The sequence below is a fragment of the Pan paniscus genome, chromosome 3, assembly GCF_029289425.2.
Source record: "Pan paniscus chromosome 3, NHGRI_mPanPan1-v2.0_pri, whole genome shotgun sequence".
Lineage (NCBI taxonomy): Eukaryota > Metazoa > Chordata > Mammalia > Primates > Hominidae > Pan > Pan paniscus.
Genome location: NC_073252.2, coordinates 1,123,785 through 1,144,926, shown reverse-complemented (window position 1 = coordinate 1,144,926; position 21,142 = coordinate 1,123,785). Strand labels below are relative to the sequence as shown.

The 21,142-nt window shown below is 56.4% G+C and overlaps 1 protein-coding gene across 1 annotated transcript in view; it reads left to right on the top strand.

Annotated features, from left to right (window-relative positions):
- The first annotated feature begins 2,498 nt into the window (after window positions 1-2,498).
- Window positions 2,499-21,142, top strand: part of CPLX1 (complexin 1) — a 40,970-nt gene continuing 22,326 nt past the window's right edge. Inside the window, exons 1-2 of the mRNA XM_034958110.4 lie at window positions 2,499-2,650; window positions 4,131-4,240. Coding sequence (XP_034814001.1) covers window positions 4,210-4,240 — 31 coding nt within the window. The 5' untranslated portion in view covers window positions 2,499-2,650; window positions 4,131-4,209. The remainder of the gene's footprint in view (window positions 2,651-4,130; window positions 4,241-21,142) is intronic.

The window sequence follows — 21,142 nt, the reverse complement described above, 5'->3', positions numbered from 1 at the left end:
GTCACCACCTTCTGCCACTGGAACGGAGCCTGGGTGGCTCCTGGCCAGCAGCCTGTGACTCCCATCCCAGCTGGGCAGCCCTGGCCTGGCTCACACACCCTGAGCGGGCACCACCCTCAAGCCCTCCAGCAGATGCCCACTTTCCCTTCCCCTGGCCCAGCTCACACACCCTGAGTGGGCACCGCCCTCAACTCCTCCAGCAGATGCCCACTTTCCCTTCCCTAGGCCACTTGTCACTCTGACCTGGGGCTGTCACCAACCTTGTCTATTTCCCCCAAGTTGTGGCTGGGCCCCCCCACCCCCAGGTTAGGGCCTAGACAAGTGTGAGAGCTGAGAAGCAGTCACTGCATGTGTGGCTGGATGTAACAAGTAACAACAGGGACAGGCAGAGACAGAGAGAGACGGACACAGAGAGACAGAGACAGACACAGAGACAGAGAGATACAGCGACAGAGAAAGAAAAGACAGAAAGACAGAGATAGAAAGAGACAGAAAGACAAAAAGACACAGAGACAGATACAGTGACAGAGAAAGACAGAGACAGAAAGATAGAGACAGAGAGACAGGCAGAAAGACACAGTGACAGAGAGATACAGCGACGGAGAAAGAGACAGAGAGAGAGGCAGAGGAAGACAGGGCAGAACGTGAGGGCTGGCAGAGGGTCTCTGTCCTCTGTGCCCCAGGCCCCAGCTCCAGGTGTGCTTGGAGCTCAGGCTGGCCTGGGTTGTAGAACGAGGAGGGGTCAGCCTAGGAGTCCAGTGCTTCTGCTCGGAAGAACGGGCACCTCCCTGCACTCCTGTGCAGACTGTCCCAAAGGCACCAGCATCTCCCTTGCATGCAGCTTGTGGAGGTGGCAGGGTCAGTCATGAGCCTGGCTCTGGGCTCAGGGGGTCACCCCTGGGGTCCTCTCTGGGGTTACTGTCAGGGTTAGCTGTTGGGTTATCCACCCAGTTAGGGATGGAGAGAGAAAGCACCAGGGCCGAGAAGTGACCTCTTTCCTGGACCCAAACATCTCACCCTTGCTGTCCCCTCCCAGGTCCTGAGGAGACTAGAGGAGCAGACGGAGCAGAGCAGGCTGGGGCTCAGGCCGGGCCCCCAGGCATCGCGAAACAGACCGTCCACTCCACAGCATATCCAGCTGGAGGTGCGTGAGGACTGAGGCCTCCCACGAGGGGAGATGATGACCTGACGGGCCACCAGGGACCCAGGGGTGGCTGGCAAGAAGGGGTCTGGGGATGTGTCCTGCCTCCTGTCCCTGGGCCCAACGTTCTGAGCCCACTTGGCTCAGATCCAGGGAGAGAGGAAGGGACGGTGCTGGGGGTGCCCATGGCTTCCATCCAGGGAGGCTGAAGAGACCCCAATCCTAGGGCATGGGTCCCCCTCTGGGAGGTTGCCTGTGAACCCCCAGGCCCACAGGACCCTCATGGCTGTCTCAGGGAGCCCCCGTGGGCTTGGCCCTGGTGCCTTCACCCTTCCCTCTCCCCCAGCGCTCCCTTCCTCTGCGAAGGGTCCCCTGCCAAGTCAGCAGAAGAGTGGGGACCGGGGCAGAGGCGCTGGGGCCAAGGCTGGGGAGTCCAGGCTTCTGAGTCCTCCTGAGCTCAGGCTAAACACGGGGCACCGGAGGGGATGGGGCTGAGGGCGGGGGCCGCATCTTCCCTGCGCCAGGGGAGTCCCCAGGACTCAGCAGGGAGGGGACAGTGACAAGTTAGTGCGGCGGCCACCGGCAGCGGCCCCCCTCCCCCCTCCCCACCCCCACCCCGCCAGGAGCACAGGGCAGCTCTAGGGTCGCGGTGCGCCCCATCCCTCCCACCCATCCCTCCCGCCGCCTGGCTCCCGACACTGCACAGCGCGAACCGCAGGGCCGACCTTGCGGCGACCCCGCTCTCCCGCAGTGCCGCGTCCGCTGCAGAGGAAATCCCGGGGGCCAGGGGAGGGAGCGGTGGGGTCTCTGGCCTTCGTCCCGGTAAAGGAAACAGCGACTCCGTTACACTGAAAGTGAGCCCGGGCCGGCCTGAGGGTCTCTGGCTGCGAGGGGCTTGGGTGGGTTTTCAGGGGTCTGGGGGCCCCCTTCTCCCGCCCTGCGATACGGGGAGGTCGGGGCAGAGGGGTCGGGGCGGCGGGCGGCGCTCAGGGACACGGTCACCGGAGAATGGGGGCGGCAGCGACTCCCCCTAACCCCTGACCCCTCCGCCCGGGAGGCAGCGACTTCTCCGCCCGAGGGTTTTGCACCCACCGGCCCCGCGCGGACCCTGTAGGGAGCAGGCCCGCACCGTCGCGCTGGGGGCGCGGGGGCAGGGCCGGGGGCGCCCAGATCAGGGGCGGGCGGGGGTCGCAGGCGCCCGCCGGGGGAAGGTCGAGCCCGGGCCGGGTTGGAGGGAGGCGGGGGCGCGTCACTCGGGTCCACCCCCGCCCCCGCCCCCGGGTCCACCCCCGCCCCCGCCCCCGCCCCCGCCCGGCGCCCGCGGCCCCGCCCCTCGGCGCTCCCCTCCCCGTGCTCGTCACGCTCGGACGCGGGCGGGGGGCGGGGAGCGCCTGCGAGTGACGCGCCCTCCTCGCGGTGCCCTTCAGCCGCCGCCGCAGCTCACCGGGCGCCACATGGACCCAGCCGGCCCGAGCGCGCCCCGCCGCTGACCGCCCGCGCCCCGGGAAGGTAACCGCGCCCCGAGCGCAGCGCGCGCCCGGCCTCCGCTCCCCGGGTCTCCCCTCCCGGCCCCGGCTTCTCCCCGCTTCTCCCGCCGGCCCTGGCGTCTCCTCCCCGGCCCCCGCTTCTCCCCGCTTCTCCCGCCGGCCCCGGTTTCTCCTTCCCGGCCCCCCTTCTCCCCGCGGCCCCGGCTTCGCCCAGCTCCTCCCCCCCGGCCTCCGCTCCCCGGGTCTCTCCTTCCCGGCTCCGGCTTCTCCCCCCGGCTCCGGCCTCTCCCTCCGGCCCCCGTTTCTCCCCCCGACCCCGGCTTCTCCCCGCAGGCCCCGTTTCTCTCCCGGGCTCCGCGCGCGCGGGGTCCGGGGCGGGCGCTGTCCACTGCCGCGGTGCTGAAGCGGCCCCCGCGGTCCCGGCCCGCGCCCAGCCTCCTCCTCGCTTCTTCCTGTCTCGAGGCTCCCCCTCTCCTCCCTCGCCCTCTTTCTTTCCTCTCCTGGCGCGCTCCCGCCTGAGGGCCGCTCGCCCGCCCGCAAAGCCGAGGGGTGCGGGTGCGGGTGCGGCGGGGCTGGAGCCCTGCGGGTTTGCGGGGCCCGGCCGTGCCCTCCTTCCCCGCGCCGCGGGAGCCAGGGGAGAAGTTTGGAGGAGAATCGGCGCTGCGGCAAAGCCTCCGAGGGGCGCTCCCCGCCCGCCGCCCTCCCAGTCCCCGCGCGAGTCTCCTTCCTCTGCGGAGGGCGAGGGGTGAACCGTCAAACAGTGTCTCTCCAGGGACCTGGGTTTCCCCGATAGGAGAGACCCCGCAAAACCGGGGGGCTCACTGCGGCTGCTGTGATTTCAGAAAGCGGCTTCCCAAGAGGGGACCAGAGCGCCCCACCCCACCCCATGCACGCCCCCGGGGCGGGGGTGCTCTGTCCCCGTCCCCACGTGTTTCCTGAAGGCTGAGCCCCCTGAAGTTTCTCCCCAACCCCGATCTCTTCTACGTGGGCCATGTGGGGGGCACACTGACTGCAGTGCCGTCAGGGATAGGGTCACCCAAGCCTCCCTGGTCAGAAGCCACAGGAGCCCGCCCTGAAGGGCACCCGCTCAAAGACCCACCCCCAACCCTTCTCCACGGCCCTGGGATCGGGACCACCGCGGAGGCGCTGCTCCAGACACTGAGCTGCAGAGCGGAGCAGTCACCTTCAAACGCCCCCTGGGCCCCGCCCCTGCTTCCGCAGCCTGGCGCCAGGCGCCTCTGAGCGATGCCCCCTAAGCCGTCAGCAGCCCTCCCTGCAGAGGCTTCAGACACCCCAGGAGCTGGGGAGACCATTTTCAGGTCCTCTGGGGTCCTGGTTTGGGTGTGGGGACAGAATCCCCTCACGAAGGACTTCCCAGGCGGCCGCTCCAGGTGGGGGAGGGTCCAGCCCACAAGGTATTGCGGGTAAGGAATGATGGTCTCTGGGGAAGGCCAGGCAGGGGCCTGCTCAGGGTGACCTGTGACCACTTCACTCTCCCCCAGGAAGAACACTCACTCCCGGCCATACTTGCGTGTGAGTTCTGACCCCTGGAGGAGCCACTGTGGAATCAGAGCAATCGCCATGGAGTTTGTGATGAAGCAGGCCCTAGGAGGTAGGAAGCGGGAGGTGGGGTGGGGAGGGGCTGAGGGGACATGGAGAGACCACCACAGCAGCTGCTCCTCATCTGGCCCACCGCAGCAGCGCCCCTGCAGCCACACGGCCACCCACGCAGCCCTACACAGGAGCCTGGGGCAGAGGAGCAAGGACCGTGCCCAGCAGCGCCCCCAGCCCGGCCCTTTTCGAGGCCCCGAGCCAGAACTGGTGTCCCTGGCGGGACAGGGGCTGCCCTGTAAGCTCACTCTGCCCCACTGCTGTGGTCGGGGCAGAGCCCATGGACCATGCTGATGCACGTCCTGGGGGAGGGTGGACACCCTGGCGTAGGCTTTGCAGGGCCAATTCTAACTGGCCAGGCTGGGCAGCCCCCAAGGGGGCTTCCTTCCAGATGAGGAGAGCCAAGCGGTGGGAGAGCAGGATGCAGGTGGCAGCCTCAGGGACAGGCGTGGGGACAGAGCTGGCCTGTGCATCTGGCGAGGACCCTGTGGGTTTCACTTGGGTGAGGCAGCGCCATCCTCAGGGGCCAGGGCTTGCTGGTTACGGGAGCAAAGGAAAAGGCCCGAAACAGCTTGTGTGTCTCGACTGCCTCCCAGGCGGGACGTGCAGCCTTTTTTGTGTATACTGGGGTGGGGCCAGGCCCCCTTCCAACCTGCTGTCTGCTATTTGAAAGGAACCTCGTCCCCACTTGACCCAAGGCTGTCATTGTGGCCAGAGACCATGTCAAGGGCAGTGGCTGGGTTCCTAGACCAGGAGGTGGGCAGGGCCTGGGCCATGCTGGTACAGACGTGTCCGGGCAGAGCTGATGGGTCAACTCAGGCCTCGGGGCTGTCGTGGCGAGTCTCAGTTTTGCCCAGAGCCGTCCATCCTGTGTTCCCCCAGCACCAGTGCCCAGAACTCCTGTGAGGGGAACCTGTGGCCGGTGCCCGATTCTACCACTAGAGACGTCTTGCTTGGGTGGCCTCCACGGGGGAGCACCCTCACCTGATGCCGTTCACACCTTGGAGTGAGTCAGGCCTCCTAGGAGCATTTCTGCAGTGGGGGAGCTGGCCGGGTTCGAGGGGCCAGGGACAAGGGTGGACAGAGGGCAGGCGCCGCTTCCCCCAGGACAGGAGCTGCCTGCCTGGCTGTCTCCCGGAGGGTGGCTGTGCTTCCACTCAACACAAATTAAATGAAAAGATGTTGAGCCTGGCCTGGGGCCACATCCCTGAGATTTCGTGGTCAAGGGTAAGCGTCAGGTTGAGTCTAATTATAATGGTTGCGTCACCGGGCCGTGATTCAGGGACAAGCCTGCATCTGCACTGGGAGGGACGCACGTTCCACCCAGGGAGTCCCAGGCTGTTACGGATAATTAATTAGGTGGCTAATTCAGGCCCTGAGGTGGGCTTGTAAGAAACTGAAATATCTTATTTGGCTGTCTACATGACTGAAATTAGCTGGGTAATTACCAGCCTGAATTCCCTTTTTGTTTCATGGCAGCCCAAAGTTTCTCCAGCAGCAGCAACCGGGCAGGCGTCGCTCAGCGTGGTGGAGCTGAGCGGGGGCAGCCAGCGGACCCTGGCGGGGCTCCACGCTGAGTGCTTCCCAGAGCACCCCACATTGGCTTTGCAGAGCACGTGAGGCTCGGAGCCAGCGCTGCTGAGGGCGGGAGTTGGTGGGGGGCTTCCAGGCGAGACCTTGTTTTCTGCCTCTGCGCCTCTGTCCCTCACCCGGCGAGCCTCATTGTTGCTGTCTCAGGATGCGTGTGAGTGAGATAGAGCAAGACAGAGATGGGAAATGGGGGAACCTCCAGACAGCACGACAGACCCCAAGAGAAGTATTGAGAAACAGACCAAGCCCCGGACACAAAGAAGCTGGCAGGAGAGGGAGCAGGAGGCACCCAGGAAGCCGTTCAAAGAAAGGCGAACCCAGAAACAGGGTCGGGGAGGGGGAGCTGGAGAAAGAAAATGACAGCCCAGAAACAGACAGAGAAAAAGACACGAATGTGTTATTCAGCACGCACAGGGACAGACAGGTGAAAACAGAGACGGCACGTCAGAGACAGAGGCAGAGGGGAGAGAGAGAAAGAGGGAGAGATGGAGACAGAGATAGAGGGAGACACAGAGACAGAGGGAGACAGAGACAGGGAGAAACAGAGACGGAGAGATGGGAGCAGAGGGAGAGACAGGGATACAGAGAGACAGACAGACAAAGGAAGAGGGCAGAGAGAGGCAGAGGGAGAGGTGGAGGCAGAAGGAGAGAGAGAGACAGAGACAGAGTTAGAGAGATAGAGATGGAGACAGAGACAGAGGGAGAGACAGAGATGGGGAGAGACGGAGAATCAGAAACAGAGGGAGAGACAGTGGTGAGAGGGAGAGACAGAGACAGAGGGAGAGACAGTGGGGAGAGAGATGCATTAGAAATGAACTGCTAAGAGGAGTCAGGGCCAGGAGCGCAGGCAGCATGGCACATGCACACGTGCACGCCCGTCAGAGGGTGCAGCAGAGAGGAGGAAGAGGTGAGGACCTGCCCAGGGCTCTGGGCAGGGGGACAGGCCTGGTTAAATCAAGACCATTCGGGGGCTGTCCGCGGCAGGCTGGGCCGCAGGTGTGAGTCTTGCTGAGGAGTGAGGGGCCCAGGGCCTGCTCATCTGACCCAAGACTGGGTCTCAAGGAGGGGCCCCTGTTGGGGCCACCGAGGGAAGGGAGCATGGTGGCTGCGGGGGTGATCGCTCGTGGGGGAGCAGGAGGCTCCCCTGCAGCAAAAGTGGCCTTGAACTGGGGCCGGGCCTCCCCCCACAACACGTGGGTCCGGATCCAGGGTCCTCAAGGGAGTAGTTTAAAGAAACTGGTTTCCTCAGGCCAGAAAGTTGCAAACACGGCCTGGGAGCTCTGTGGACAGCGTGGAGGAACGTGGCACGTGCGGGTGCCGTGGTCACTGCAGACCCTCATGGGGCTAAATGTGGCAGAAGCGAGCAGCCACCCGCTCTCCCATCCTCCGCCTGGATGTGACACACGCCCTGTTTAAACATGCTCAGGTCCTGGGGAATGTGTGGGGCAGGCGGGCCGTGGCGTCAGGTGGGACACGGCTTGGAGGATGCATGTGCGGAGAGGCTGGGGTGCAGAGTGGGAGGCAGCCGGACACTCAGGAGAGCCTCTGACAGCCCCAGCGACAGAGCCCAAGGCGGGACTCACCCATGCTCGGCTCTGCCACGTGTGGGGAGGTCTAGTGGGCAGGTCCAGTGACTCCGGTGGTTCAGTCACGATGGACAGTGTCCTGCAGTGAATGCCCCTCACCCAGCCAGGCCCAACCTGGGGGGCGACAGCCTGGCCTGGGTTCAGTGGAGAAGCTGTCCTTGTCCCCGGAGAGTGGCACGCTGTTGGGTTCTGTGTCCAGTCCTACACGGGGAGGGAAGCAGGTGAACATCTGGGGAGAACACACCGTAGGGGTGCGGTCCTGGGTTTGGCGTGAGGGGGAGTATTGTGGTCATCCAAGCCGGGGTGGACGAGAAGTGTCTCGTGGACGGCCCAGGCAGGAAGTGCAGGGTTCTACCGTGTGGGAGAGCCCCTCCGCGCCCCCGTGGGGCTGGGCTGTGAGTTCTCGGCAGGAACAACCCAAGGGGCTTGTGGGGGCCACCGGTGTCCACCTTGGGGGCTCACGCAAGGCTGGTGAGGGGTGTCCACCTTGGGGGTTCACGCGAGGCTGGTGAGGGGTGTCCACCTTGGGGGTTCACGCGAGGCTGGTGAGGGGTGTCCACCTTGGGGGTTCACGTGAGGCTGGTGAGGGGTGCAGTTGGGAAAGAATCTCCCTCTGTGAGCAGAGACCACCAGAGCCAGGAGTCTAGGCCAGGGATGCCCTGAGCCACAATGCAGCCAACACCAGCATCTCCCCCAGCCGTCCACGGGGATGGAGGGGGCACCTCCTTCCTCCTTCCCGGCACCAAAGTGGGGCTCAGCACTCACCATCTGGGACCTCAGGCAGGGCCATGGAGGCAGCTGGGATCTGGGCAATCCTGCCCTGATTCTCAGTGTCCACCCCTGAGACTTACACCATGGGCAAGGTTGGGTGTCCATCCTGTCCCAGACAGAGGTCCCTCTGGCTCTCCTGCCTCTCTCTTCTTGCCCAGTTTGAAGCTCAGCCTTTTCTGTTTATTGGGGACCCCACAGGCTCCTGGTGGTTGAGGCAATGGGGGATTCTGCCAGTTCCTGCCCCATTGGGCCACTGACCAGGCTCTCTGGACCTGGGAGGATGATGGAGCTGCAGGCTGGGCTGAGCTGGGTCCGGGAGGACGGTGGAGCTGCAGGCTGGGCTGAGCTGGGTCCGGGAGGACGGTGGAGCTGCAGGCTGGGCTGAGCTGGGTCCGGGAGGACGGTGGAGCTGCAGGCTGGGCTGAGCTGGGTCCGGGAGGACGGTGGAGCTGCAGGCTGGGCTGAGCTGGACTTGGGAGGACGGTGGAGCTGCAGGTTGGGCTGAGCTGGGTCCGGGAGGATGGTGGAGCTGCAGGCTGGGCTGAGCTGGACCTGGGAGGACGGTGGAGCTGCAGGCTGGGCTGAGCTGCAGGGACAGCAGCTGATCCGGAGGTGAAGCTCTTGAATTCCACATGGGGAAGATTCTTTTGGCTGTAAGTAACAATCAGAGGAAGAGGAGCTTGAATTGGGGTGATGATGTGTCAGGAGGTGGCCCAGCTGCTCAGCGATGCCACTGGGGACCTGGTGCCATCAGGTGCCACCTTCGTCCTCAGTGGATCTTTCATGCTCAGCTGCTCCTCACAATCTCAAAGTGGCTGCTGCTGCTCCAGCATTGCATCCATAGTCAGGGAAGGAAAAAGAGAGGAGCTAAGGGGCAACCCCTTCATCTGTTTAGTGGTGGTCTTTACGGACTCTCATGGAGGGTTTCCATTTACTTGCCACAGCTAGAAGAGGAAGGTGGGGGCCAGGGTGGGCCCGTCCTACTCCAAACAGGGGCCGGGTGTTGGGCAGGCCTCCCACAGTGCCTGACTCACACCCAACTTGGGGAGACTTGGTTTCTAGGTGCAGAACCGCTAGGCAATGACCCCCCAGCAGTGTGTCCTTCCCAGCCTTACTCCTTGGAACAAGGCATGTGCTCGAAAGGCAGTTTGCAAACACTTAACAGTAAAATGCCAACATTTGTTCAGAAAGGACTTCACAAACGCCGTGTGGTCGAGAAAGCACTCACTCACTTTGCTGGGTTCGGCAGAGATGCCTCTTATCCCAGATTTCTGGGAGGCTGGAAGTACCCTTCAGAGAAACTGCCTTTCCTCCCGAAACCGTGAAGGGCAGTCCTTTCCTCCAGAGAGGATGCTCTTGGTTGATTAAGCTGCAACTCAATTATAAATACTTTAGCCCCAACTTGGGAATAAAATGGATATTATGCACTTCAGCTGACAAAGTTATTTATGTTTTTGCCTCATTGGTTGGCAAGACGTTCCAGTTGGGGTTAGAGCATTTGTTTCAATAGCTCCTGCATGACAGGACTACTTCAGTCCCGCTTTGCTGCCATCAGACGCTGCTGGACTCGCACGGGGAGCGCAGAGCGTTTAATGCTGGGACATCAGACAGAACAGGGAACTGATGAAAGCTTCAGAATGAACATTGAGTCCACGCAAATCTGATGCTGCCAAACTTCAGAGAACCTGGGTCTCCTGGTCCACACGGAGATCAGACGAGGGGGACACTGAGTGCCTGGCAGCCCTTCCACTAGGCGGTCCCCCAGGATGAGGCGAGGCCCCACCCTCCAGCTCCATCATCCAGTCCAGCACCGTCCTTGGCCGCGGGCACTGCAGTCCTTGCCTGTGGACCGAGCGCCCGGCTCTTCAATACAGCACCTGGTCCTCGCTTCCAGGAGAGGACGCGTGGAGACAGGCGAGGTGGACGTGCCAATAAGTGACCCAAACAGTGCCAAGCTCGGCGGCAGATGGCGCAGCCGCCGGTTTCCAGGACAGTTGTAATCCTTGGCCCTCATTCGGCCTCTTCCCGTCACTCACATGGCGCGGCTTTCCTGGCCTCGGCGGTGTGGACGGGGGGCCTTGGCCATGGTTGCAGGACCCCAGCTCCAGCTCAGGTCAGCGTCTCATCCCAGGTGAGCTAATGAAGATCTGCAAAGCCACCAGAGTTGCTGAGGAGAGAAGAGGTGTTTGTGGCACTTCAGTGTGGGTGCAAAACAGAGGGAGCATTGCAGGACGTGCATCAGACGCTGGGCCCGGGGACCTGTGAGGCCACCATGTCAGCCTCTCTGAGACGGTGGCAGTCGAGGCCCGTGGCGGGGCTGGGGCTGGTCCACAATCAGCTTGACAAAGCAAGGTGGTGGCGGCCAGCCAGGCCCAGGGCCCCTGGGTGTCAGCAGGTGAGCAGGTCAGGCGGGCACGGCCCGGTGCTGCAACACCTCTCCAGCGCCTCGGTGCCTCCCCTCCCCAAGGGCTGGGGCGAACCAGGCTTGGCTTGGACCTGTGCTCAGCTGCACTGGGGCCTCTCGGGCAGCAGGCTGGACACCCAGCTCTCAGGAGGGGTGTGGGCTTGTCTGCAATGCAAGAACAGGAGCCAAAAGCCAACCTTCTTTTGTACCAGATTCACCTGCGGTCATTCTTCTGACCTTGCCCAATGCGCTCAGGGATGACAGGTGGACAGTGAGCCACCCCCGAGGGCGGTGGCGCCTCCAGTGTCCCCTGTCAGACTTGGCTTCTCAGATGCTGGTTTATTCCTTGACACCAGATGGGGAAAATATTCTGAGTTACTATGTCGAGCGTGCCCACAGGACCTCCCCTCACGGCTGGTGGGAACAATGCACCCTCCAATGGGCACCTGGGGAGGGTCTCTGGCCAGCAGCATCTCCAGATGGAAGTGGAGGGGAAGGGAGCCCCAGGGCCTGGAGGAGGAAATCCTCATGACCAAGGGGGCGTGAGGGAAGGGGGCGGTCACTGCAGTCATCAGTGTGTAGGGATTCCTGATGCTCCATCCTTAAAATTTTTCTCTTAATTAATATTAAATTATCCTGATTATGCTGGGTCTTGTTTTAATTTTTGCCTAGGAGTCTCCTTGGACTGATTTTTTTTTTCTTTTTGAGACAGAGTCTCGCTCTATTGCCCAGGCTGGAGTGCAGTGGCGCAATCTCAGCTCATATAACCTCTGCCTCCTGGGTTCAAGCGATTCTCCTGCCTCAGCCTCCTGAGTAGCTGGGATTACAGGTGCCTGCCACCACGCCTGGCTAATTTTTTTTTTTTTTTTTTTTAGTAGAGACGGGGTTTCACTGTGTTGCCCAGGCTGGTCTCGAACTCCTGAACCCAGGCAATCCACCTGCCCCGGCCTCCCAAAGTGCTGGGATTACAGGCGGGAGCCACCGCGCCCGGCCTGATTTTTTTTTTTTTTTTTTTTTTTTTTAACATTCACCCAGTGTGCCCCTGCTAGGCCTTGCTTAATGTTTCTGTCACTTTATGTGGGTTGCCATTCAAAAATACATGTAGTTGGATTTCATTTTTTATCTAATTGGAGCCTTAATGCATCTGTTTAATGTGCACTGTTTTGACCAACATATGTGATCTAACCTCTGTCATCTTTGTTGTTGCCTTTTTAAACGCTTTCTTGCTGTTTCATTTATTTTAACTTAATGTAGGGACCACATTTTCTCTTTAAAACCTCTGCAGTGCTTTGGAATGTGCGTGCTCTTTGAAAACATGACGTAAGCTCTACTTGCCAGAGTTGAAAATGATGCAGTGTATTTCCAGTCCTTGCCAACACACTTCCAGGACTTCTGCACACTTTATACTCTTCCGACTCCTCTCCCATCTTTTGGTCTTTGTAATTTTTGAGACAGGGTCTCGCTCTGTCGCCCAGGCTGGAGTGCAGTGGAGCAATCACAGCTCACTGCAGCCTCAACATCCCGGGCTCAAGTGAGCCTTCTACCTTAGCCTCCTGAATAACTGGGACTATCGGTGTGTACCACCACACTTGGCTAATTTTTTTTTTTTTTTTTAAGACAGGGTCCCACCATGTTTCCCAGGCTAGGAAGAGAATTCAAATAATAAGTATAAAGAAGTGATATGAGAAAATCACTGGGAAAATTGAGATACTGCATTGTTTTGAAATCATTCATCACTTCATTTATGAATATTTTTGGCCGGGCGCAGTGGCTCATGCCTGTAATCCCAGCACTTTGGGAGGCTGAGGCAGGTGGATCACGAGGTCAGGAGTTCAAGACCAGCCTGGCCAACATGGTGAAACCCTGTTCTCTACTAAAAATACAAAAGTTAGCCGGGTGTGGTGGTGGGCGCCTGTAATCCCAGCTACTCTGGAGACTGAGGCAGGAGAATTGCTTGAACCCGGGAGGCGGAAGTTGCAGTGAGCCGAGACTGCACCACTGCACTCCAGCCTGGGTGACAGAGTGAGACTCTGTCTCAAAAAAAAAAAAAAAAAAAAAAAAAAAAAATTCACGGAGAATGCCTTCAGATCCACTTGTAAATTTAAGAGACACTGCAAAGTTGCTAGTGCTGTTGATTTATTAGGACTAGTGAGTGCAGTCAGTGAGCTGAGGTCTCAGGCTGGTGAGAAAAACCAGCCTCCAAGGTGAATATAACTTAAAAAGCTCAACATAAACATTGTAACAAATATAATTTCCCTTAACAGGCGTTTATATTCTCAAGGACAGACAACAAAAGATCTTTGAATGGGTGGATATTTCAGGGAAGTCTTTGTTTATTTTGCAGACATTTAGACAGAAAGTCAACTTTTTGATGATGAGATATGGAATAAGTAGAGACCTAAGTCCAAGTTACAGAGTTGGAAGTGGTGTGTAAATGTCTGCAACTTCCCCACCCGTTGTAACAAGAGCCTGGGCAGAGGCCAGGTTTGCAGTGGCAAACACTGTATCAACAGCCTCTCACGGTGCTTCTCCAAGTGCCGCTGAGATTTATGACCTGTGAAACCTGTTACAATTGCAGCTGAGACTCAACAAGATACTGTGGAACTTACAATAACGGACTTCTTAAGCTGCCCCACTCAGAGGTGTGTGTCTTATGTTGCTGAGTAAGTGCCACACGGGGTCATCTCAGATGCCACGTGTTAACCTCCTGTAAGGGCTCCAGAGCATTCGGTGCTTACAAACCTGCTCCCATGCCGCTCCGTGGCTGTATGCAAATACTGCTTAGCGCCGAGCCCTGCAGTGCACTGCGATTACACTTCTTATAAAGTCTTTTCTTTGTTCTGTAGTTCTTTTTTTTTTTTTTTTTTTTGAGACGGAGTCTCGCTCTGTCACCCAGGCTGGAGTGCGGTGGCACAATCTCGGCTCACTGAAAGCTCCACCTCCTGGGTTCAAGCAATTCTCCTGCCTCGGCCTCTCGAGTAGCTGGGATTACAGGCACCTGCCACCATGACTGGCTAATTTTTGTATTTTTAGTAGAGACGGGGTTTCACCATGTTGGCCAGGCTGGTCTTGAACTCCTGACCTCAGATGATCCATCCGCCTCAGCCTCCCAAAGTGCTGGGATTACAGGCATGAGCCACCACGCCTGACCCCTTATTTTTATCTTCTAACACTTCAACTGAATTTTTAATTTCTGCATTTATATTTTTAGTTTCCAAGAGCTCTTTTCTGTTCTCTAAATTTTCGTTCTCTTTACAAGTTTTCCTCTGTTCTCTGTGTTGTCTCTGAGCTCTGTTTTGGGAGCCCCCAGATAAACTGGGGTTCCAGTGTGTGAGAGCTGGCAGTCTTGCCCTAATGGGAAATGAATGGGGCTAGACCTGGTGCCTTTCATGGAATCCTTCTTTCACCTGGTGGATGGCTTGAACCCTAGTTACCCAACCCATGGCCGGGAGCCCCTCACACAGGACACTTGTTCATACTGGCAGATGCCCCGTGGTTTGTGTCTGCTCCATGTACAGGCTATGCCTGCCTGGCCATCACTCTGGCACAGGGACTCCAACCTTGTGTTCCTCCCGGACTCCTGGGGAAAACCTGGCCTGGGGTGGCCCCTGGTTCTTCAGATTTAAGGCACAGATTTAATCCACCACTGCAATAGGAAACAAGTTTGAAGATTTTTGCTACAGATCCTGGCAGAGAGGATGCTGTGAGTCGCGGGGGCCATCCTCCATCTCCGGGTCGCGTGAGGCAGGAATGAAGAGTCAGGGAGAGGGCTGGGCGTGGTGGCTCATGCCTGAAATCCCAACACTGTGGGAGGCCAAGGCAGGTGAATCACCTGAGGTCAGGAGTTCAAGATCAGCCTGGCCAACATGGTGAAACCCGGTCTCCACTAAAAATACAAAAATTAGCTGGGCGTGGTGGCAGGCACCTGTAGTCCAAGCTGCTCAGGAGGGTGAGGCAGGAGAATCACTTGAACCCAGGAGGCGGAGGTTGCAGTGAGCTGAGATTGCGCTACTGCACTCCAGCCTGGCAACAGAGCGAGACTCCGTCTTAAAAAAAAAAAAAAAATCAGGCAGAGTGGGGACAGCTAGCATGATTATAAGAGGAAGTGGAGTGTGGGTCCCTTGTATTTGCAGGCAGATACCTGTATGGTCCTTTCAGAGCAAGTGGTGGGAAAAGCAGGGGTTCCACCTGCTGGATGGGAGAGAGGCCTCTGAGTTCACATGTCTGGCCGCCGGCTTGGGTCGCCCAGGTGTGGCTCTGCCTCCGATGCCCAGGCAGTGGTCTTTGCTGTGTCATTTTGTTACAAGCTCCTTTTCCGTCCATTTAGCTTGCAGCTTTCTTTGTGTCAGAGACTTTCCCTGGATGCACATTTATGTTTCAGCGAGTCAGGAAAAGCTGTTGGAAGTCTTCTGTGCGTGTGTGGGAATTCTGGGCTTACCTGTGGGGCAAACGTGGTGAGCTGGCTTTTATGCTTGGGAATCCGCACAGGTCAGGCCCTTTAGGTCTTTTGGGGAGTGTGGCTCCATCTCCCCAGAAATGGATTCTGTGTGGCTGGATGATGGATCTATGAGCAGGGCAGTGGACTGGGCTTGAGTGAGGGCTCTGTAGGGTGCAGATATTCCGTGAACTCTCTGTTTTCAAGGAATCACTTCTGCCCTTTAGGATTGGTGCCTGAGGATTGGTCTGAGTCTGGGGGTCTCTGGTTCAGTTTCTCCAAGGAAATGATTTCTTGATATCTCATTGCCACGTGGGTGGTGGGCCCAGTGCCCTTTATACAGACCTTTCACCATCCCTCATGTCTGCCCCACTCGCCTGACAGCAGGGCGTCCAGTCCCAGAGTCTTCCTGGGGTTCTGCCCGGCTGGTTAGCTTCTCAGCAGCATCTCCCTCTGCAGAGCCCATCCGTGCACCTGCTTTCCATCGTCCCCAATCTGATACCGATTTACCTGGCCTCTCCTCTCTTGTTGTGTTATTCTTGTGAAATTATACTATTCACTTTCTCTTTTTTTTTTTTTTGAGACAGAGTCTAGCTCAGCCACCCAGGCAGGAGTGCAGTGGTACAATCTTGGCTCACTGCAACCTCCGGCTCCCAGGTTCAAGCAATTCTCCTGCCTCACCCTCCCAAGTAGCTGGGACTACAGGCATCTGCCACCACACCCAGCTAATTTTTGCATTTTTAGTAGAGACGGGGTTTCACCATGTTGGCCAGGCTGGTCTTGATCTCTTAACCTCATGATCTGCCTGCCTCGGCCTCCCAAAGTCCTGGGATTACAGGTGTGAGCCACCGCTCCCAGCCTGTTCAGTTTCTTTACTCCCATCTTAGTGGGGTTGTGGAAAGGCACGTCAATAAGCATATATGTTCAATCCATCATGTTTAAACAAAACTCAGTACACTATCATTTGTGAGGGTACCTGGCATTAGGACGGCCAGCGCTAGGACATTAGGATAGCCAGCATTAGAGCAGGCAGCGTTAGGACACCGGGCGTTAGCATTAGGATGCTCAGTGTTAGGACACCCAGCGTTAGGACATGCAGCGTTAGGATGCCCAGCATTAGGAACGTGCTGGGATTACAGGCGTGAGCCACCGTGCCTGGCCCCTAAGTATATTCTTGAGTTTTGCTCTTGATATGGTCAAGTCACTTAGAAAGAGTTTGGTCCTTTCCTCTCTTATTTTGGAACTTTGCTAGGTGGGATTCGAGCGGTATTCTGTCTGAAGATAATTTCCCCACACTCAAGCCCATACCCTTTTTATTACTCTGATGGACGCCCTTTGATTTATGACTTTTTCTTCTCTGTCTGTTGGGAACACTCTCATTAAAAAGCAGAATTGTCAGATTGGATAAAAAATCAAGATCCAGTTCTGTGCTACATACAAGAAACCCACTTTAAATATAAAAAGACTCTGCTGGGCGCGGTGGCTCCTGCCTGTAATCCCAGCACTTTGGGAGGCTGAGGCAACTGAATCACCTGAGGTGAGGAGCTCGAGACCATCCTGGACAACATGGTGATACCCCTGTCTCTACTAAAAATACAAAAATTTAGCGGGGCGTGGTGGCGGGTGCCTGTAGTCCCAGCTACTCAGGAGGCTGAGGCAGGAGAATCATGTGAACCCAGGAGGCAGAGGTTGCAGTGAGCTGAGATCGCACCACTGCACTCCAACCTGGGTGACAGAGCAAGACTCTGTCTCAAATAAATAAATAAATATATAAAGACTCTAGTCAGGTAAAAGTGAAAAGATAGGGAAAAAATAAGAAGAAAACTTTAGTGGCTATATTAATATAAGACCAAGGAGATTTCAGTGCAAGAAATATTGCCAGGGATGAAGGAAGTCATTTCCTGGTGATTAAGAGGTCAGCTAATCAAGAGGACATCATGGTCTCAACTGCTTCTACACCCGACAGCTGAGTTCCAACATACGTCAGCAAAGACAGAAGGAGGTCACAGGAGAAACACACAAACCCACTGTTTTAGCTGGAGATACTCAACTCAAAGGACAGAGAAGCAGGAAGGATAGACAGGACTTGAGCAGCACAGCCAGCCAGGCTGACCTGCTTGATGTTCACAGACGCTCTGAGCAGCAACAGCAGAGTAGTCCTTCTTCTTTTCAGGCACACATGGAGCATTTGCCAAGACACACCATATTCGAGGCCCTGAAACAAGTCTCAGTGCACGTGAAAGGGTTCAAGTCATGCAAATATATTCTCCAACTACAATGAAATGCAATGAGAAATAAAGACAGAAAGGTATCTAGAAAATCCCCCAAATAGTTGGAAACTAAACAACACACTTCTAAATAGCCCACGAGCCAAGGAAGAAATCAAAGTGGAAATTAGAGGCTGGGTGCAGTGGCTCATGTCTGTAATCCCAACACTTTGGGAGGCTAAGGAGGAAGGATTGCCTGAGGCCAGGAGTTCCAGGACAGCTTGGGCAACATAGCAAGATCCCATCTCTATGAAAAAAAAAAAAAATTGGCTGGGCACAGTGGTATGCACCTGTAGCACTAGCTGATTGGAGGCCAAGGTGGGAAGATCACTTGAGCTCAGCAGTTTGAGGCCAGCCTGGACAACCTGGGCAATGTAGGGAGATCCCATCTCTATAAAAAATTTAAAAATTAGCTGGGCATGGCAGTGTGCCCTTGTTGTCTGAACTACTTGGGAGGCAGAGGTGGGAGGATCACTTAAGCCCAAGAGTTCAAGGCTGCAGTGAGCCATGATCTCACCACTGCATTCCAGCCTGGGTGACAGCAAGGTCCCACCTCTTATAAAAAAAGGAAATTAGAGGCTGGGCGTGGTGGCTTACACCTGTAATCCCAGCACTTTGGGAGGCTGAGGCGGGCGGATCACCTGAGCTCAGGAGTTCGAGACCATCCTGGCCAACATGGTGAAAACCTGCCTCTACTAAGAATACAAAAATTAGCCAGGTGTGGTGGCGGGCACCTGTAATCCCAGCTACTCGGGAGGCTGGGGCAGAAGAATCACTTGAACCCAGGAGGTGGAGGTTGCAGTGAGCCAAGACCACGCCATTGCACTCCAGCCTGGGCAACAAGAGTGAAATTCCATCTCGAAAAAAAAAAAAAGAAAAAGAAAAAAGAAAATGTGCAAAAGATTTGAATAGATATTCCCCCAAAGAAGATACGGGAATTAAAGGAATGATTATTAAGGATATATGAAGATGTTCGGCAGTGCTGGTCACGGGGACACACCACAGCGAGATGCTGCCACACCCACTAGGGTGACCAGAGTCAACAGAGCCACTCACGCATGTGGAGAAACCCACGCCCTCATGCTCTCCAGTGGGAGCTTAAAATGGCACAACCGCACTGGAAAACAGCTTGGCTGTTTCTTAAAAAGCAAAATAGAAATTTAATACACAGCTGAGCAATTCTGCTCCTAGACGTTGACCCAAGAGAAATGAAAGCGCAGACCCAAGGCCGGGCGTGGTGGCTCACGCCTGTAATCCCAGCACTTTGGGAGCCCGAGGCGGGTGGATCACAAGGTCAGGAGATCGAGACCATCCTGGCTAACATGGTGAAACCCTGTCTCTACTAAAAATACAAAAAATTAGCCGGGCGTGGTTGCAGGCACCTGTAGTCCCAGCTACTTGGGAGGCTGAGGCAGGTGAATGGTGTGAACCCAGGAGGCGGAGCTTGCAGTGAGCCGAGATCATGCCACTGCACTCCAGCCTGGGCAACGAAGCGAGACTCCGTCTCAAAAAAAAAAAAAAAAAAAGAAAGCGCAGATCCACACAGACGTGTGCAGGAACAACCCACGGTTCACACACAGGTGGGCGGGTGAAGGAGCCGTGTGCATCCACGCCGTGGGGTCCTGCTCAGCATGGAGAGGGGTGAGCTGCTGGTGTGATGGGGTGTCCCGGAAAGCAGCGAACTCAGTAACCAGGCCAGTCCCCCCGCCTGCTGCAGATACCACATATTGCGTGTGCCCCTTTATATAAAGTTCTAGAGAAAGCCCATAATCCATAGTGACAGGAAGTAGGTCAGTGGCTGGAGTGGTGGGTGGGAGGGGCCACACAGGCCACCATGAAACCCGAGGGCTGGACGTGTCCACTGTCTTGATTGTGGTGATGGCTTCATACACATATACATGTGTCAAAACAGACTTAGGGTATGTCAGTTACCTCCATAAAGCTGTTTAAAAGTTGGGTTCTGAGCGTTACGGAGGACGCCTACCTTTGTGATGGTCATGAAGTGGTCACACATGTGGCCCCCACGGCCTGAGGTCCCCCCCACCCCCTCAGGCCATGTGTCCGTGTTCAAGGCTGAGTGAGGGCAGGAGGCAGGGCAGAGGCTCAGCAGCCACAGGGCCCGTTTCCGTGAGGGCACGAGGCAGGGCAGAGGCTCAGCAGCCACAGGGCCCGTTTCAGTAAGGGCGTAAGACAGGGCAGAGGCTTGGCAGCCATAGGGCCCCTTTCTGGGGGAGAATGAGAAGCTTTGGCCGGGCCCCACCCCGTGCACTCCCGCCCTACCCAAGGCTGAAGGGGCCTTGGGGAGTCATCACCGTTCCACTGTCTATGGGCGAGGACGTGGGGTGGCGAGAGCCACCCGCCAGCCCTGAGAATAGCAACCGCAAGATACGGTTCACAGCGTGAGGAGCATAATCGTGTTTGAATATTGAACCATTCTCACTTTGCTAAAATGAGCCCCACTGAGTACTCACTGTGTTTCCCATGGAATTCAGTAAGGAACGCCAGACTCTCCTCCCGCTCTGGCCCAGCGTTCAGCACTGACATTCTCGCTGGAGCCCGGCCTGCCGCCCGCGCACTCGCGCTCTCTCTATCTCTATCGCTATCTCTCCACCAATTTTTGGCATTGCTCTTATGTTAATTTCACAAAAATAACCCAGAGGATTTCCTTCTTTTTCTCCGTTCCAAGAACATTCTAAATATCATTGGAATTATCTGTTTCTTGAATGTTTGAAAGAATCCATCTGTGAATTCTTAGACATCGTTCTCAGATTTTTACAACGGGTTTTAAAGACAATCCATTTCATTCAAGTTTTTAAGTGTATTAGGAAAGTGTGTGTAAAATATTATTTGACCATCTTATTTCCTGTCTGGGTGTGGCTAGTTCTCAATCGTTTCCCCTCGTTTTGTGTGTCCCGGGCTTCTTTCTGTCTTCTCACTCTGAGCAGCTGCCTGATGCCTGTTTTATGGGAGGTTCAAGACCCACCTCCTGAACCGCTGACTCTTTTGACATTTGTCTTTCTGGATGGATTCGTTTTGCTGTTAGCTTTGCAAACTCCTTTCCTCTGCCTGCCTTGGTTTGTTTGGTTGCTTTTTCTGTGGCAATTGGAGTGAGGTGTGTTTTGCTGTGTATGCCTGGGCTTGCCGGGAACGTGAGCGTTTCAGGGAATGAACAGCATGGGCCACCCCTGACATGCCGCTGGATTGAGGCCTCGATACATCCAGTTCCTGGAGATGTGGTAACCGTGGTTTTAATATTTTCCAACTCGTTTGTTGTTAGAGAGATGTTACATTTACAAGGGCCCAGGAGGAGGATTTTTATTTATTTTTATTTATTTATTTATGTATTTATTGAGCCAGGGTCTCAGCTCACTGCAACCTCCACCTCCCAGACTCAAGAAATTCTCTCGCCTCAGCCTCCCAGGTAGCTGAGACAACAGGTGTGTGCCACTATGCCTGGCTAATTTTTCATAATTTTTTTGTGGAGACAGGGTTTTGCCATGTTACCCAGACTGGTCTTGAGCTCCTGGGCTCAAGCGATCCGGCCACCTCACCCTCCCAAGTGCTGGGATGACAGGTGTGACCGCCGCACCCAGCCGAGGATTTTTTATTCCTGGTTGTGCTGCACCTGTGCCATGACTCTGAGCCAAAGCATGCAGCCTTATTTCTGCTCTGGAAAACATATTGAGATTAATATATCAAGAAAGACAAATGTCAACAGAGGTGGCCTAACATTTTTTTGACAGGTGAGATTATAAATCATTTAAAATTTATGCTTCTCTGTTTTAAAAAAAATTTAAGGCCAGGCAAGGTGGCTCACGCCTGTAATTTCAGTACTTTGGGAGGCCGAGGA